The sequence below is a fragment of the Lycium ferocissimum genome, chromosome 4, assembly GCF_029784015.1.
Source record: "Lycium ferocissimum isolate CSIRO_LF1 chromosome 4, AGI_CSIRO_Lferr_CH_V1, whole genome shotgun sequence".
Lineage (NCBI taxonomy): Eukaryota > Viridiplantae > Streptophyta > Magnoliopsida > Solanales > Solanaceae > Lycium > Lycium ferocissimum.
In genome coordinates this window covers 26,321,184-26,336,272 of record NC_081345.1, presented here as the reverse complement: position 1 = coordinate 26,336,272, position 15,089 = coordinate 26,321,184, and the positions used below count along the sequence as shown (strand labels likewise).

The window sequence follows — 15,089 nt, the reverse complement described above, 5'->3', positions numbered from 1 at the left end:
AAGAAAAAATTGGGGGTGAGGGTAGGGTGCAGACTGGGGGGGAGTAGTTGGGGGTGGGTTGGTGGGGGGGTGGTGGGTGCGAGGGGGAGGGATGTGGTGGTGTAGAAACCCAAAAGAAAAATTAAAAATTAAAAAAAAAAAAATTGGGGAGGGGGGCGGGGGAGGGAGGGGGGGTGTCAAACAATTCCCAATGATGGTCCTTGCGGATCGGATCATCCATATAATATACAAAAAGAAACTCCAGATATTTGAGATTTTTCTCTTTGAATAAGATGCCCATCCGAATTGAAAAAGAATGTAGGGCTTTCAACCCCTGAGATACATTTTTTTGCGCAGATTGCCCTTCTTTTGGGGTGGTCTTTAAATTTTGCCCCTCATATTCTTTGGTCTTTAATTTTTGCCCTTCGCGTTGTAACCACGAGCTTTCTCGCAGAAATCGTAGGTTCGGTCGAACGCCGCCCAAGATAAATTAAGAAAAAAAATTACAAGGCAAGGTTTGGGTAAACACATCTGATGGACCGACATACACTTGTGAGTTTAATTCAAGGTTTATCTTGACCCGACATACTCATGCCGTAAGGGAAGACTTGGCATAAGTATGTCGGGTCAAGATAACTTTTGATAACAATGTTTATGGCGCGTCCGCATACTTGGGCAAACTTTTAATAGGCAAACTTTTAGTTAAGCCTTAACTAAAAGTCTTTTCCTAGTTATGCCATGGGGCAGATTTTTAGTTAAGGCACAACTAAAAGTATACACCATAAGACATAACTAAAAGTATGCCCAATAAGGCGGAACTTTTCCTTAAGACAACTAAAAATTTGCCTTATAAGACAAAGTCTATGTCTTAAGAAAAAGTTATGCCTTATGGGGCATACTTTTAATTATGCCTAACTAAGTACGCACATAAGGCATAACTAGGAAAAGACTTTAGTTATGGCTTAACTAAAAAGTTTGCCCATAAGTGTCTTGGGACCAAGATAAACTTGTGAAGGAATTACCAAAGTTATGCCGGACCCGGCATACTTATGCCAAGTCCGCTCATAAGGCATAAGTGTGCCGGGTCCGGCATAACTTTGGTAATTCTTTAACAAGTGTATGCCGGTGGGGGCATAACGAAATTTAAACTCTGCCTTGCGAATTTTTTTTAAATTTTTGATTAAATGGAGATTCGAACCTAGAACCCATGAGTTTTAGTCGAAGGGAAAAATTTAAAGATTTCAAATATGAGGGGCAAAATTTAAAGACCACCCCAAAAGAAGGGCAATTCGCATAAGGTATGCTTTTAGTGCGTTGGGTGGGGGGTAGGGGTTGGGGTGGGGGTAGTTTCGCATGGGTTGTGGAGTGGTTGGGGGTGGGGTGGTGCATGGTTGCAGAAGTGGTTGCTGTTTGATAGTTAGGGGGTGAGTGGTGCAAAAAATCAAAAAAAAAAAAAATTCAAACTTTTTTTTTCAAAACAAATTTTTTTTTTTTTTTGGGACAGGGGTGGGGTGGGTGGTTGGGTGGTTGATGGAATACACCTGTGGGCTTGTTTTCCCTACTTTTATTAGGGAAGTTAGTTTCCCTAATTTTGAGGAACTTATTTTCCTAAACCAAATGTTTTTCAAAAATTTTTTACCAAATGAACATGAGAAAATTGAAAAACATTTTATATCGAACACACCCATAATCAAACTAGTTTATTCACCACATGTCCTGAAAAGTCACAAACCCTTGGCTAGTATGAGTTTGTGTCATTGATTTATGTTAGATGACATACTTTTAACTTGTTCTCTTTCAGGCTCTTCAACATATCCAAAAAACAATGTTTCCAACGAAATCGCTCAACTTTCCAGAAGTCGTCTAAAAGGATGCAAAATGATCAGTTTCATTAGCTCATCTCTTTTGTATTTTATTTGTTCTTACAAAAACTCTAAATCCATACCCATTTGCCAGAGAAATATACTAATAGATAGCTTTGTCACGAATGACCTGAAACAAAACCTGTTACATGTTTGCCTTGAAAAAATCTTCTACACTGAGCTGAATCCAGAGGACCACCAACAAGATCAGTAAGTAAGAAATGTCACTGGCAGTAAGTGCATAGAGCTACAAATGCTTCAACTACAAAAACCAAGCTTCTTCATCGTTTTTGCATAAGCCGGAGGGACAGTAGCAGGTAGCCTGAGTCGACGTTTTGATATCTTAGACTGCAGCAAACAGTAAAACACATTTAACACCACATGGAAGTGGTCATGACTGAAGTTCATAACCAATGCAAGTGTACAAACACAACAACATGCAGATAATTCAACTGAGGAAGATGGAAGCTCAACTTCACATAAGGGCTCGAGGATCTCTTTAAATTACAAGGCCAAAAGTTCTGGAAAATCCAAAGATTTGCTTTCCAAAAATCAAGTGATCTCAAAACCTAGCTACCTAATCCACTCAACGAAAGCATAAGAGCATGAGTGACTCACAAGTTGTGATCTCATGACAGCCTTCACCTTGCTAATGAAATTTAGAGCTTCTTATTCTCAAAAGTCTGAACAAACACAATACCACAGAGCTGAACATAAGTGAAATCGCAGTTAGACTAGTTCAGCCTAACTCCTCGCAAGATTATGCTCTCATAGGATTTGGGCTTAATAAGTTCCATATCAAATATTCTATTACTGCGGCCAAGTTACAGTAAACTGTGATGCTAATATGGTAATTAACTAATTTTACCAAGGTCCAAGTCCAAGCAATTACTTTATCAAAAAGTTTAAAAGGGAGAGGGCAGGCAGGAATTACTCTTCTGCACTTCAAAGAAAAAGCTGTTTTGTCAAATACACTAGTTTCCACGCCAGGAAGATTCTGACCCCCACCCAAACCTAACAGACTTTCTAAAATAACAGGCCACAGGTATACCGTCAAAAACCCAACCAATGAACTGCCTCTAAATCCAAAATTAATTAGTATCTGCTTTGTAAAATCTTCTTTATCCAATCCACTCTATTCAGATTCATTATAATCCAATATCAGAGGATTAGAGAATTCATCATCATTAGGCAATTTTACACTGGTCGTCAACGTCCACATTTCTTCTCCTTTATCTGGGACTTGAGACGGATATACTTTGTGAACCTATCAATTAATTAACTACTACTCTGGCCCGAATTTGCCCAGGATTCTCTTTCACATGAAAAGTTGTTCTTTACATCGCTTGAATTTGAAAGTCTAACGGCAGCTTTTATTGGTATCCATTAGATGAAATTCATGCTCATTCCGCCAAGTAATTCAATACTCATGCAGGAATTAAATAGTGCACATAGTGAGTGGAGAAAGAAAAGCAATGCCAGCTTACTAGGATATGTGTTTGCCAACTTATTTTGGTTTACTCGGATGGTTTTCAACTTCAATAATATTGTTTCTATGCAATTAAAATCAAGATGGTGTTTACATTTATCCCAGTTTCTTTTTCATGTGCACATAAGGTTCTGGTATGTATAGAACAATAGCTCGTCGAGAATTATGTGGTGAATTCATTACATTTTGGTATAGTGCTTATATACAGGAGATTTCCCCATTATTAAAAAACTTTCCTTTTAAAAAATGGTGTTTGCACTCAATTATCTTATTTCAATTAATGCAATTCAACATCTATTAGGAAAAAAGTGACAATAAATAATAGGTAAGAAACAAATGACAAACCAATGAATCAATCAATTACACCTCAAAGTTGACTAGGGAGGAGGTTGACTTTCCACACAGCTTGATTTGGATTCCCAAGGTTCCGAGCAAGGTATTCTTTACTTGGCTAGCAGCTAGAGTAGTGATCTTGAAGGACGAGAATCTAAGGAAGAGGAAACTAACTTATGTTAGTTGATGTTTTTTGTGCAAGGAATCGGGTGCAGATGTGGATCATCTTTTACTTCATTGCCGGGTTGTTTCGGGATTATGGTGAGAAATTTTGACATGATTTGGAGTGAAATTAGCGATGCCACGTATGGTAAAAGCGGTATTGTCTAACTGGAATTGTGGCAGACGGAAAAGAAGCACAAGGCTTGGAAGTTTGCTCCATTAGCACTTATGTAGGTTTTGTGGAGATGAATTCTATACAATTGAGGAGTAGCCTCTTTTCCTTATTTCTTTTTGGTACGCCCATGAGATCCCTATAGATATAGAAGATTGGGTGGCTTTGTAGAAAACCATATAATTTTTGTAGGTTTTCTACTTTTCGTATACCTCTTGTATACGGGCTTTTGTTTTTGCCAATACATTTATAAAATCATATTACTTTATCAAAACAAAATGATGAATGGGCGCAATGTAGCTGAAGGTGCTATAGAAGTATGGTGTTTAAGATTTGCTTAGGGCTGGACAGAAAAGAAGTGACACAGACAGGAGTGAACAAAGATTTTAAAGAACAAAGAAAGGTAAGAAGACAGGATGACGAAGATATTCTTTTATAATTCATGAAATGTTTATTTCATTCAAGTCTCTCCAAACATAAAGGGGCAAAAAAGCGTTTTAGTGAAGAATTTAGAGGATACATGGTGCACAAACAAAATAAACCAAAACCAGTACTGCAACATAATCATATTCACCAGGCACTGTTCAAGCTGGTAGTATAGCAGCACATTGCATATGTTTTGCAGCATGCTATGAAAAGTTCTGTTATCTTAGGGTTGATAAATCAGATAATTCTTTTTGCAATACACCAAGATGATGCCTTTAAGATCAGAGGATGGTTTATTAGGTGGCCAATTTAATTTTGATAAGTAATTGAGTTCAATTATTTTACTTGTTCTCATCTAATTTCCTACTTCTTATATATCATTTTCCTTAATCATTCGTCTAAAAGCTTTTTATTGTTGAGAATTAGGAGCTCCAGTTTTTTTAGGATAAAATGTTTAGACAATTTTTTTTTTATTTTTTTATTTTTTAAAAGAAGCTATTATAACTTTGTAATCTTTCAACTTCTTATTAAGGAGATCAGCAGTCTTTTGATGTACATATACAGCATTTTCATGGTGAAATCAATAAAATTTCACTTATCAAAAGAAATCTGTGATATTTTGCCTCTGGTCTCCATGTTCTATGGCAGAACTTCTATCAATCAATCAACTAAGACTCTATTCCAAATTAGTTGAATTCTTTGCTAAAAACAACGTTTTAAGCATTTCCCCTTATTTGCCTTTAGGAAACAAGGGATTTCACATGAATCAAAGTAAAACTCCTACTTCCACAATCCAGCATGTATCACTTGGAATCATAGCCAAATATGGGCTACACAAACATGTAGGATAGCAGGACTTTAAAGAAATCAATACAAGACTTGATGTATAACCAAACATCTTGATCACATAAATGGAAGAAAAATTAATGGTGAAAGTTAAGATTATCCAATAATTTCAGGCACACCAAAAAGTAGTGATGAAGATCATCAAATGAGTATTTCAAAAAATCTGATTTGGTACATCCGGATTAGATCAGAGAACCTGAATAATCTTCCGGTTTATGATATTTATCCCCATAAAGATGATCATCTTATTTCCTATTCTTCAAAGATCGTGTTAAACTTTTCAGATACTACAAGCGCTCTCCAAGTCTTTGACAGAAGTTCTACAAGTCAAACAGGCAAAAAATATGAATGTCTATAGAATTTGATGGAAATACTACGAGTTGTGGCAGGAGAAAAACAGCATCCCAGTAACAAATTTGAGTTTGTTTAAGGTTCAATAATCCAGTCGGAGTTAATCTTTTAGAAGAAAAATATGTCATCAATGAAGCACTCAAATCTAACTTTATTTGGGGATGCTTTATGGACATCAAGTCATGCTCAGCTCGAAAAATCAAATAAAGTTGAAGAGATAAAAGACCTAGCATGCATGATACTTTCTAATCAAGTTATGATTTCCAGAGAAATGGGTATGAATATTGTAAAAAGGTTACAATTTTCCTGCCAGATGTATCAGATGCAACTTTGGAGAGACCAATATGAAGTAATTTCGGCCAGCCATTGAAGAGGAAAATGAAGAAAAGATGGAAAGGATTACACGGACATTACTACTCAGAGTGGAAAACGAAGACTTGAGCACCAGCTTTCGTTTTCCCAACCTAAGGAGAGCTGATAGAAGAACAGATGGGAAAACAAAAAGTTTGGCAGAATCAGTATTTACCACTGTAGCAGCATTACAGTTGTGGTCCTATAGCAATAAGCAATCAGTAAGGCTTGGGTTCTTAGTTCAGTTTTTATCTTTACTTATACTAGCTAGATATTATTATTTGGTTCATAATTTTTTGAGCTTATTTATATTATTTTCTTTCCTTTTCTTTTAAGTAGTTTGTTAATCAACCATAATTAGGTATTAACTTCTTGATGGCAACATCTTTTTTGTCCTCTCAAGCAGCTTGATTCGCCTCTTTTTTCCACTTCGACCTTTCTCATTCTTGATTCATATCTACTTTCACTTCCCCACAATTTTCCTAACACCATTTCCCTTATCTATTTAGACTCCAGTGTTTGAAAGGCCCAATTTAAAGGTCTCACAGTAGTTCCGCACTCCCTAATTTCTCTCTCCTAGGCAGGTGCCACAAGCCATCTACTAAAGAGCAACAGACATCGCAGAACTTGCAGTAAGATTTAAGTTCATTAGATCATTGGATCCTAGATAACCGTGCAAAGGTCAACCATTTCAATGTATTGAGCAAAAATAATCCTAAAATTTCAGTAAGTTTACAAACTTTTAACCCCTACAAGCTGGATTTTTAAACAGAAATGTTTTTGGGAATTTATTACGCAAATCATACAGTAAAGGATAGCCATAGCAGCAGCAAGTGCAGCACAATCAGTTCAACCTGCAAACTACTTAGTAGTGTTTGGAGAGCCAGAATCTCCGCTCGCTTCCATTTTCTTTCTCAAAGAAAACAAAGAAATTAGGAGGAAAGGTTGTGCATAAAATTATTCAAAAGGAAGCTCATTTGACAAAGTGTTTTTTTTTTTTTTTTTTTTTGGTGTGTGTGTGTCAAAACATGGCCTCGATGTCCATCAATGATACCATACGTGATGGTAAACATTTAAGAGAACTGAACTCAACTCAGACACCAGAAACACTCTCTAGATGTGCCAACATAAGAAGTATTAGACTTGTACCAAGATTATTGAAATTGTGTTAGTTAATACGTCACAGAAGTATGGTAGGTAAAGGGAGAAAAAACAAACGAAGAGATCCAACAGTTGCTATAGACCGGTGAAGATTTTGATGATCTCCTCTCCCTTGCTCTCTATTATTTGCAGCTCTTCTCCAGGTGCTGCCTGTAGTCATGCCCGACGCCTTTTTTGAAATATACATGTCTAACCAGAATTGAATTTCACCCATGTTCAACCATTTCCTCAATTAATATTCTTTAACTGGGAATACACCTTGAAATCCCAAGTATCAGTCCCACCCCCATCTACCCATGGTCTCCAAAAATCACTAAGGTCTCATTTGTTTGCACTTAATGGGGGTCTGAATCTGAATGGTTAAGATTTCAGCCCATTAAGTGCATTTGTTTTATTTAAAAAAATATCTCCTATTAGGCCTGTTAGCATCTGATTCGGTCAGATCTAAAAAAGAGTCTGAATGATACACGCCTTCTTCTAACAAAAAGTCACACTATTTTCTTCTTTCTGCAAAATCGTTTCACGCTTTTCTCTCCAGCTATTGGGACCATACTTTTTCTTCAAGCAACACCTCCTTCTCCAAAAGATTCAATTTTGTGCTATTAGATATATTTTTTAACTTTGTGATTGAAGTTTCAGTATTTATTTTTCCGTGACTGGCATATTTTTAATATCAGTATTTTCTAATAATGCACCACTGAGAATATTAGTCTTGGACATGGAATCTGGAGATAACAATTATGGCTTAATGATTACAAGAGCGCTATGGTCTAGTTCCTTTCCACATATCTAGTTTTTTGTTGTAGGCTGTAGCATCCCTTCTGCGTGGAGTTTCTTTATCTGTAATATTTGTTATTTTCTAAATCAAATTCAATTTTGTCCTCTAATTAATCCATATATTAACCAGTTGGTATTCTGAGAGAAGATTTCTTTCCCTATACATCTCATTGTGCTTAGTGACAATTAGAAATTGGAACAAGTTTTTAATATTAGTTTTTGGCTGGGTACTGTTTCTATTCTTTTTATGAAAATACTGTATATCCATGTATCACTTTAAATATTTTTTATCAAATAATTATGTTATTTTGCTTATATTAAGATTTTTCTAGTATTTTATTACAATTAATTATTTTTCGTTTAATTGTCTAGTTATTATGTTTAGAGTTAGATAAATTATATATATTCAGATGTTTAAACAACAAACAGTCTTAACCATTCTCGGATCTACAGACCACATCTTAATGATTCAGATGTGTATTCCTATTCAGACGTCTTAATCTTAATGAAAACAAATGCAGCCTAAGACCTTGCATAACTCAGCAGATTGAACAGATGGGTCTTCTTTCCTTTGCAGGTTAGATAGGTTTCAATTATAATCATGGTGACTTTGATTCTTCTACTTCACCAAAAGTTCCTAAATCAAGCATCATTTCCAAGAAATGCCTAGGTAGCAGACTAAACAGAGCCAAGAGATTATGATGACATAATACTCTTAAAGTTAAATCCTCCTGCCTGTCACTACTACCAACACATTTCAGGAAGTAATGACTACTTCACATGTTATGCACCTATTCACAAACTTAAACAACTGTAACAGCAAGGTGTAAACCTTCCACCTCCTTGCTGAAGAGTAAATAATTAGCTTGCATGGTGAGAAGAAAGACAATTGCTTTCACGAAGAAGTATTCTCACAACACCCCTCCCCCCAACTGCAAAAGTTCTGGCAAACAGTTAAAAGGGGGAGCACTTATTGATCCTTACTAGTCAAACAGTGAAGCAGCACTTTGCTATTAACAACAATAAGATAAGTACCGAGTAAAACACATAAGTGATTGCAATTACACCCTAAAACATCACTTCACTAGCATCAGGTAATATTAACAAAAATAAATGTTCATGTATACAGCATTTGTTTTAATTAATCCGAACTTCCAAAGCACAAGAGAAAAGCTGACCTTTAAATGTGCATTGTGTCTCTTCCCCTCTTTCCAGCGCCTAATCTGCCCATCTTTCATAACACGAAATCTGTCCTTAAAAGACCTAATCCAGTAAAAAGTATTAATTATCTTCAATATCTAACATAATCTTTCAGACAAAAGCAAATTAAGTCATATACGTACGAATAAAATTTCATCTTGATTTTCTTGACTTTTGATGTGATTGGAGTCATCGGCTTCCTGCTTTTCAACTTCCTCTTCCTCTGTTTCGCAGTGATGTACCGCACTTGCGTAAACTAGAAATCAACAACCAACACTAGAAAATTAAACAACAGACAAATCCAATAAACACAGAACAGACGCCAAAAACTTTCACGCACCTAGAACTCGAAAAACTGCAATCGACACTGAACAAGTAAATAACAGACAGATGCAATAAACAGACAGCAGATACTACGACCTTTTTTAACACTATACAAGACTAATCGTGAATTCAAGCTCACATTTTTGTTAACCCCATTGTTTTTCCTTTCATTTCCAAGCTCTTGGGGTCAAATAGCAGCAGCTCCTAGACTATAGCAATTATGCACCAATAGCAATTAGTATAGCACATTATACTATTTAAAGCTTCTGGAAAACCTAAAGAAATGAATATCTACTGCACCCGCTACTCCCCCTGTGAATATGCTTCTACAAGATTTCATTTACGCATACAGTTCAAGCGGAATGCATCAGGTGCGCTACAACCACCACTAGCGAAAAAGCTCACATTTTTGTTACCCCTTTATTTTCCTTTCATTTTCCAGCTCTTAGACTATAGCAATTATGTATCAGTAGCAATTAGTATAGCACATTATACTATTTAAAGGTTCTTGAAAACCAAAAAAAAGAATGAATGAATACCCACTACCCCCAACTTGCGAAATTGTGCAGACTAATATAACTATATACTTGTATAAAACTTCATATACGCATATAGTTCAATCCAAATGCATCATGTGTGCTACAACCACCACTAATGAAAAATCAAATCTTTTACTAATTTTTTTTTCTCGATCAAGAAACGAACAAATGAAAATAAAAAAGAACCAAACTTACAGAAAGAGGGGGTAGAGAGGGGCCATTTCTGGAAAGGGGTTTAATGAAGGTGGGAGGGATTAGTGAAGAATGTGTGAACAATGATCTGTTAATTGGAGTAGTAACAGTGTGGACAACACGATAGGGAAGAAGGGTATTATGGGTAATTGGAGTTGAACGGAGAACGGCCAGGGATCGGAGCTTGGAACACCATCTCTGCATCTTTTGCTTTTTCCTCTTTCTTTGGGACTTGGGTTTTTGCTTTGGGTTGTAAGAGCCAAGAATGACTCCTCTTTTTTTCTCCTCATTTTTACTTTGCACACCATTATAATATTTTACTAAGGTTGGAACTCACTTTTAAAAAAAAAAAAATTATAACAAATTTATTTTTTGTTTTTTGGTTATTAGAAAAAGAAAATACTTTCCATCAAATTGGAGAAAATAATTTTGCAAGTCATTCTTCCTACAATAACTTTAACTTTTTTACTTGTTGTTACTTGCTTCAACTAATATTTAAATATAATTATTAGTACTAACTAATTTTAGTACTTTACCCGCAGGTCCTCACACAAGGTTAGAATTCTAGCTGTGGTATGTCATTGATGGTTCCCTCTCCCCCCACCCCAACCCCTCCCTCTTCTAAACGGAAGGAGGCCTTCTTCGCCTTCCACCTAAGCTGCGCAGGAAAGGCCCAAAGCCAATTCAGGGAACAGTGAAGCTTCATTAGGTCTTTCTATCCAGGTGCAGCTAGTCTGCATCTTCACAGACATGTCTATTTCGCCGAGCCTTTCTCCGAGACAGTGCCCGGATCGTTAGCCTTTCGTGCGGGTCGGAACATACCCTACAAGGAATTTCACTACCTTGGGACAGTTATAGTTATGGTCACCGTTCACCAGGACTTTGGTCACTAGCTCCCCTGTCATCAGGTCACCAACTTCATTGATCTTTCGGTACTAGGCAGGTGTCAGCCAAATTTTAGGTAGGTAGGTAGTCTCGTACTATCTTATTCTTAGATTTTACTCTTACACTGTTTCTTTCTTTGCTTTGGTTATCATACTATTTGTTGTTATTATTGTTTCTTTCTCCATTGTTTTCTATGTGGTTTCTTCACTACTCTATTTTCTTTTCTTACTAATTTTGATATTCTTTACTTGAGTCGAGGGTCTATTGGAAACAGTATCTCCACCTTTACAAGTTAGGAGTAAGGTTGTATACACACAATTATATAATTAAAAAAAAAAAGAGTTTTTGAGCATGTACGACCAAACAATTTTGACATGTATACTTTAGCGTTATCACTCCTTAAAATAGGTATCGAAGTATTTAATTGAGTTCTAATTTCAGTACAGAAAGTAGAAAAGTGAGTTAACACTTCAGAACAACTCTTCATAAAATGAATCCAAGTCATCGAGTGAAATCATCCACAAAAGTGACAAAATACTTATGCCCAATTTTGAAAACAAGAAGACATGGTCCCTAAACATCAGAATGAACTAACTCAAAGGCCGACTTAGCTCGCTTATTAACCATTGGAGCTACTAAGTTACAATGGTGTTTTGTACATCGATATGACTCACATTCCAATGAAGAAATATTCTGAAACTAGGGACAGAGCTTCTTCAATAGAGGTAAAGAGGGATGTCTCAATCGAAAGTGTGCTTCAAAGGAGAAACACGCCAGAGCAGGCAAAAGACTGAGAATCTCATTCATCAATGATGTATAAACCATCATATACATGCCCTTTACTAATTACTTGAAGATCACAAAACGCACAATAATCGGGGAAGAATGAGATATAACAATTGAGGTCCCTGTAAATTTACTCACAAAAATCAAATTGAAAGCCAACTTCAGTAAACTTAATACATATGACAAGTTAATATAAGAGTTTGGTTTAACGGTCCCAGATCCAACAATGCTACATATTGACCCATCAACTACAGTCGTAGAAGAGGGTGCTTTGTGTGATTGAAAGCTAGAAAAGGCATTAGGATTACCTGTCATGTGATTTGTGGCACCTGAATCAATTACTTATTTGTTTGAAGAGGAGATAAAACATGTTCTCCTCAACTCAACAAGTGTACCAATTGAAATGGATGCTTTCTGTGATTTTTGATACTGAATAAACTATGCAAACTCATCCGCCGAAATGAGAATTGTTTTGTTTCCTCCGTCCTTATTGCTAATAGTCATTTTCCGATTAATAAACCCAATGTGTCAAAATAAGGTGGTAAAGAAGGCAGCAGAAAGTCCCAAACAGACTATATGCAAAAAGCAGACAATACTTAATGAACTATAACACAATCAAAAGCTTCAGAACAACCAAACTTAACTTGCACTCCGAAAAAATAATTTTCGAAATCTAATCAAGCTTCAAATAGCCTTCCGGAGACAATATCAAATAACAAATTGGTGAACAACTATCCAACTCAATGTTGCACTCGTAGGCAACCTCCAACCGATTCAAGAATCAAAACAATAATCAACAACAAATAGGAAAGTCTCAAACCTGACAAGAACATTATTTCCCGATTCTATTTCGAGGCTCCTCTTCTCCAAAATGCGGTCATATGATCACGGGACCACCTCAATTCAACTGGAAACGTCAAGGCAACATCAAAATAGGAAGCCGGACCAAATTGGTCTATGCACGCGCCCCCGTGCGCGACACAAACTAGTTGTCTTAAGCAGCTTTCTCCGGCACGTGAGACACACGCGTTTCTCCTCCAGCCACCGAATTCTGGAATTTTGTAGATCAAGGGGAGGCGGTCCTCCCTAGGTTGGTGGCGGCAACTAAATTTCAGATTCACAATCTCTTTCAAGTATACTAACCCAACTGCGGCAAGTTCCGATGAGTTTCCAGTTTCAAATTTTATTTTGTTCAAAACGTGTTGCAGAACGATCTAGAAAACAATCGATATGGATACAGTTTGCTTCCTTAACTCAATTAGTAGGACCCTTAGAGTCCACTCCTTCCCCACACTACGAGTGAAAGGGAAAAAGTAAAGACTACCATTAAGCAAGTTCCGATGAGTTTCCAGATCTAACTCCGGTTGAGCAGTATATCCACTCTGATACCATGTTATCGAATGGAAAATATTATTGTATTTCACTATGTCAGAAGTGCATATATTTATATAATTTCTAGAGGCTCTATCAAAGGTAAGTAAATATCCTACACATCTCTCCTATGATTTAGCCAGTTATATAAGGCAAGAAATTTTTTACAATATCTTATAATATTTCCTAACATAAAGCAGTAAGTAAATCAGAAATTTCATTGAGGGTATTAAATGGTACTCTCAAAGTTTAGTATATATATGTATAAAAAATAGCTCTTGACCTATAAACACAATATAATTTTTCAATTAAGGGTGATCAATCATTCGACATACATAGCTACGCCTCTGCAATAGAGTATACTCAACTAGGAGAATTGGAAGCCTCAAATTTCCACTCATTTCCCTATGTCTTTCCTCAAGGACCAGCCAAAATTGGCCTTGCACCGAGTCAGATGTAACATACGCAAAGTTTTGTCATGTCATAATTTTGGAAAAATAATGCATTATACTTAAGGGATGGAAGAAATTAATTTCTTCTTTCTTTGGTTGTTAATTGTTATTATCAATTTTTACCCATAGATTATTCATTTCAAAGAGATAGAAGAATTGTTTTTTCAAAGGAAGGATTTAGTGCTCTACTCCTCCTAAGCTATCTAGTGAGGAAGTTTGGAATAACATATGTGACTTACCAAGTTAAAAGCTAGTAAAAAGTTAGTATGATTTTTATAAAGTAATTTGTAAATATTTTCTTCAACATCAACCCCAAAACACTACCTCCATTAGAGCTGTCAAAATGGGTCACCCATTTATTTAAGTAGGGTTGCACTAAGATTTCTTTGGCCCGTTTAGAAGTGAGGCTCAATAGTCCAGTCTCTCTTGGCCCGCCGGCCTCAAAGGTTGGGCTGAGGCCAGCCCTTGAGGTCAGAAAAAAATAGTAAGTTAGTCAATTTTTTAAAAAACTAAGTAAATTAAATGAAAAGATAAAAAGTAATTGAAAAAGGAATATATTACTAAGTAGTAAATTAGAAATCAGAGTAATACTTTTTAGTTTTAGAAATTATATTATGTATAATTTCTTTTGGATGTGATTTGAATTATTAATCAAAAATAATAATTTAAGCTTGTTCGCTTGAATTTATTTTGTTTCTGTAATATGAGTTCGTGCAAGAATGGGTGATAGAAGCTTTTATTTCAGATTGCAAAAAGTTCCGTGTACAAATTGTACCAAATTTCACTTAGAAAATGCTATTTCGGAAGAAGAAAAACTTAAAGGGTTGGCCCATCCTGGCCCGCGACCCGTTTAGAGCTGGGTTCAGCTGCCATTTTACTATTTTAGAGACCCGTCTGTAAAATGGGCTAACCCATCCTAGCCCATTTAATTCTTTTAACCCTTTAGGGCTGGACTAACCCGTTTTGACACCTCTACCCCGTATCATATTCGAATTTACCTCCTTAACAACCCTATATATATATATATATATATATATATATATATATATGGGGGCCAAACATGTCTATTCACTTTAATTAGCCAGTCTTTAAGGTTTGTATTTTGAAAATAACTTTTAAAAACATTCTAATTGTTATTATATATAGCAACATATATAAAATGTATTTTATGTACCATCACTTTAGTTATAATTAAAAATAGAGTTGATGGAATTAAGTCTTTGAGATGGAAGGAGTCGGACTTTTTTCTCATTATCATGACAATGAAAGTTGTTTATCGATGTGAAAAAGAAAATTAGTAAGAATATGAAGGAAAATTAATATTTTGATTCTAAATTTTTTCTTTTAAATTCTTTAATATCTTATATGTATACCGACAGGTTGATATCCATTTCAATTAAGTAACTGTTCAGATCCAAACATAAGAACCAT

At 35.8% G+C, this 15,089-nt stretch overlaps 1 protein-coding gene across 1 annotated transcript; it reads right to left on the bottom strand.

The window, feature by feature from the left end:
* Positions 1-1,848: 1,848 nt before the first annotated feature.
* Positions 1,849-10,456, bottom strand: LOC132051998 (uncharacterized). The gene is made up of 4 exons (XM_059443316.1): positions 10,168-10,456; positions 9,253-9,365; positions 9,088-9,172; positions 1,849-2,189 (listed from the first exon to the last, which is right to left on the bottom strand). Exons 1-4 carry the CDS (start codon positions 10,366-10,368, stop codon positions 2,100-2,102), a joined length of 489 nt encoding a protein of 162 aa, XP_059299299.1. The 5' UTR covers positions 10,369-10,456; the 3' UTR covers positions 1,849-2,099.
* Between the last annotated feature and the right edge of the window lie 4,633 nt (positions 10,457-15,089).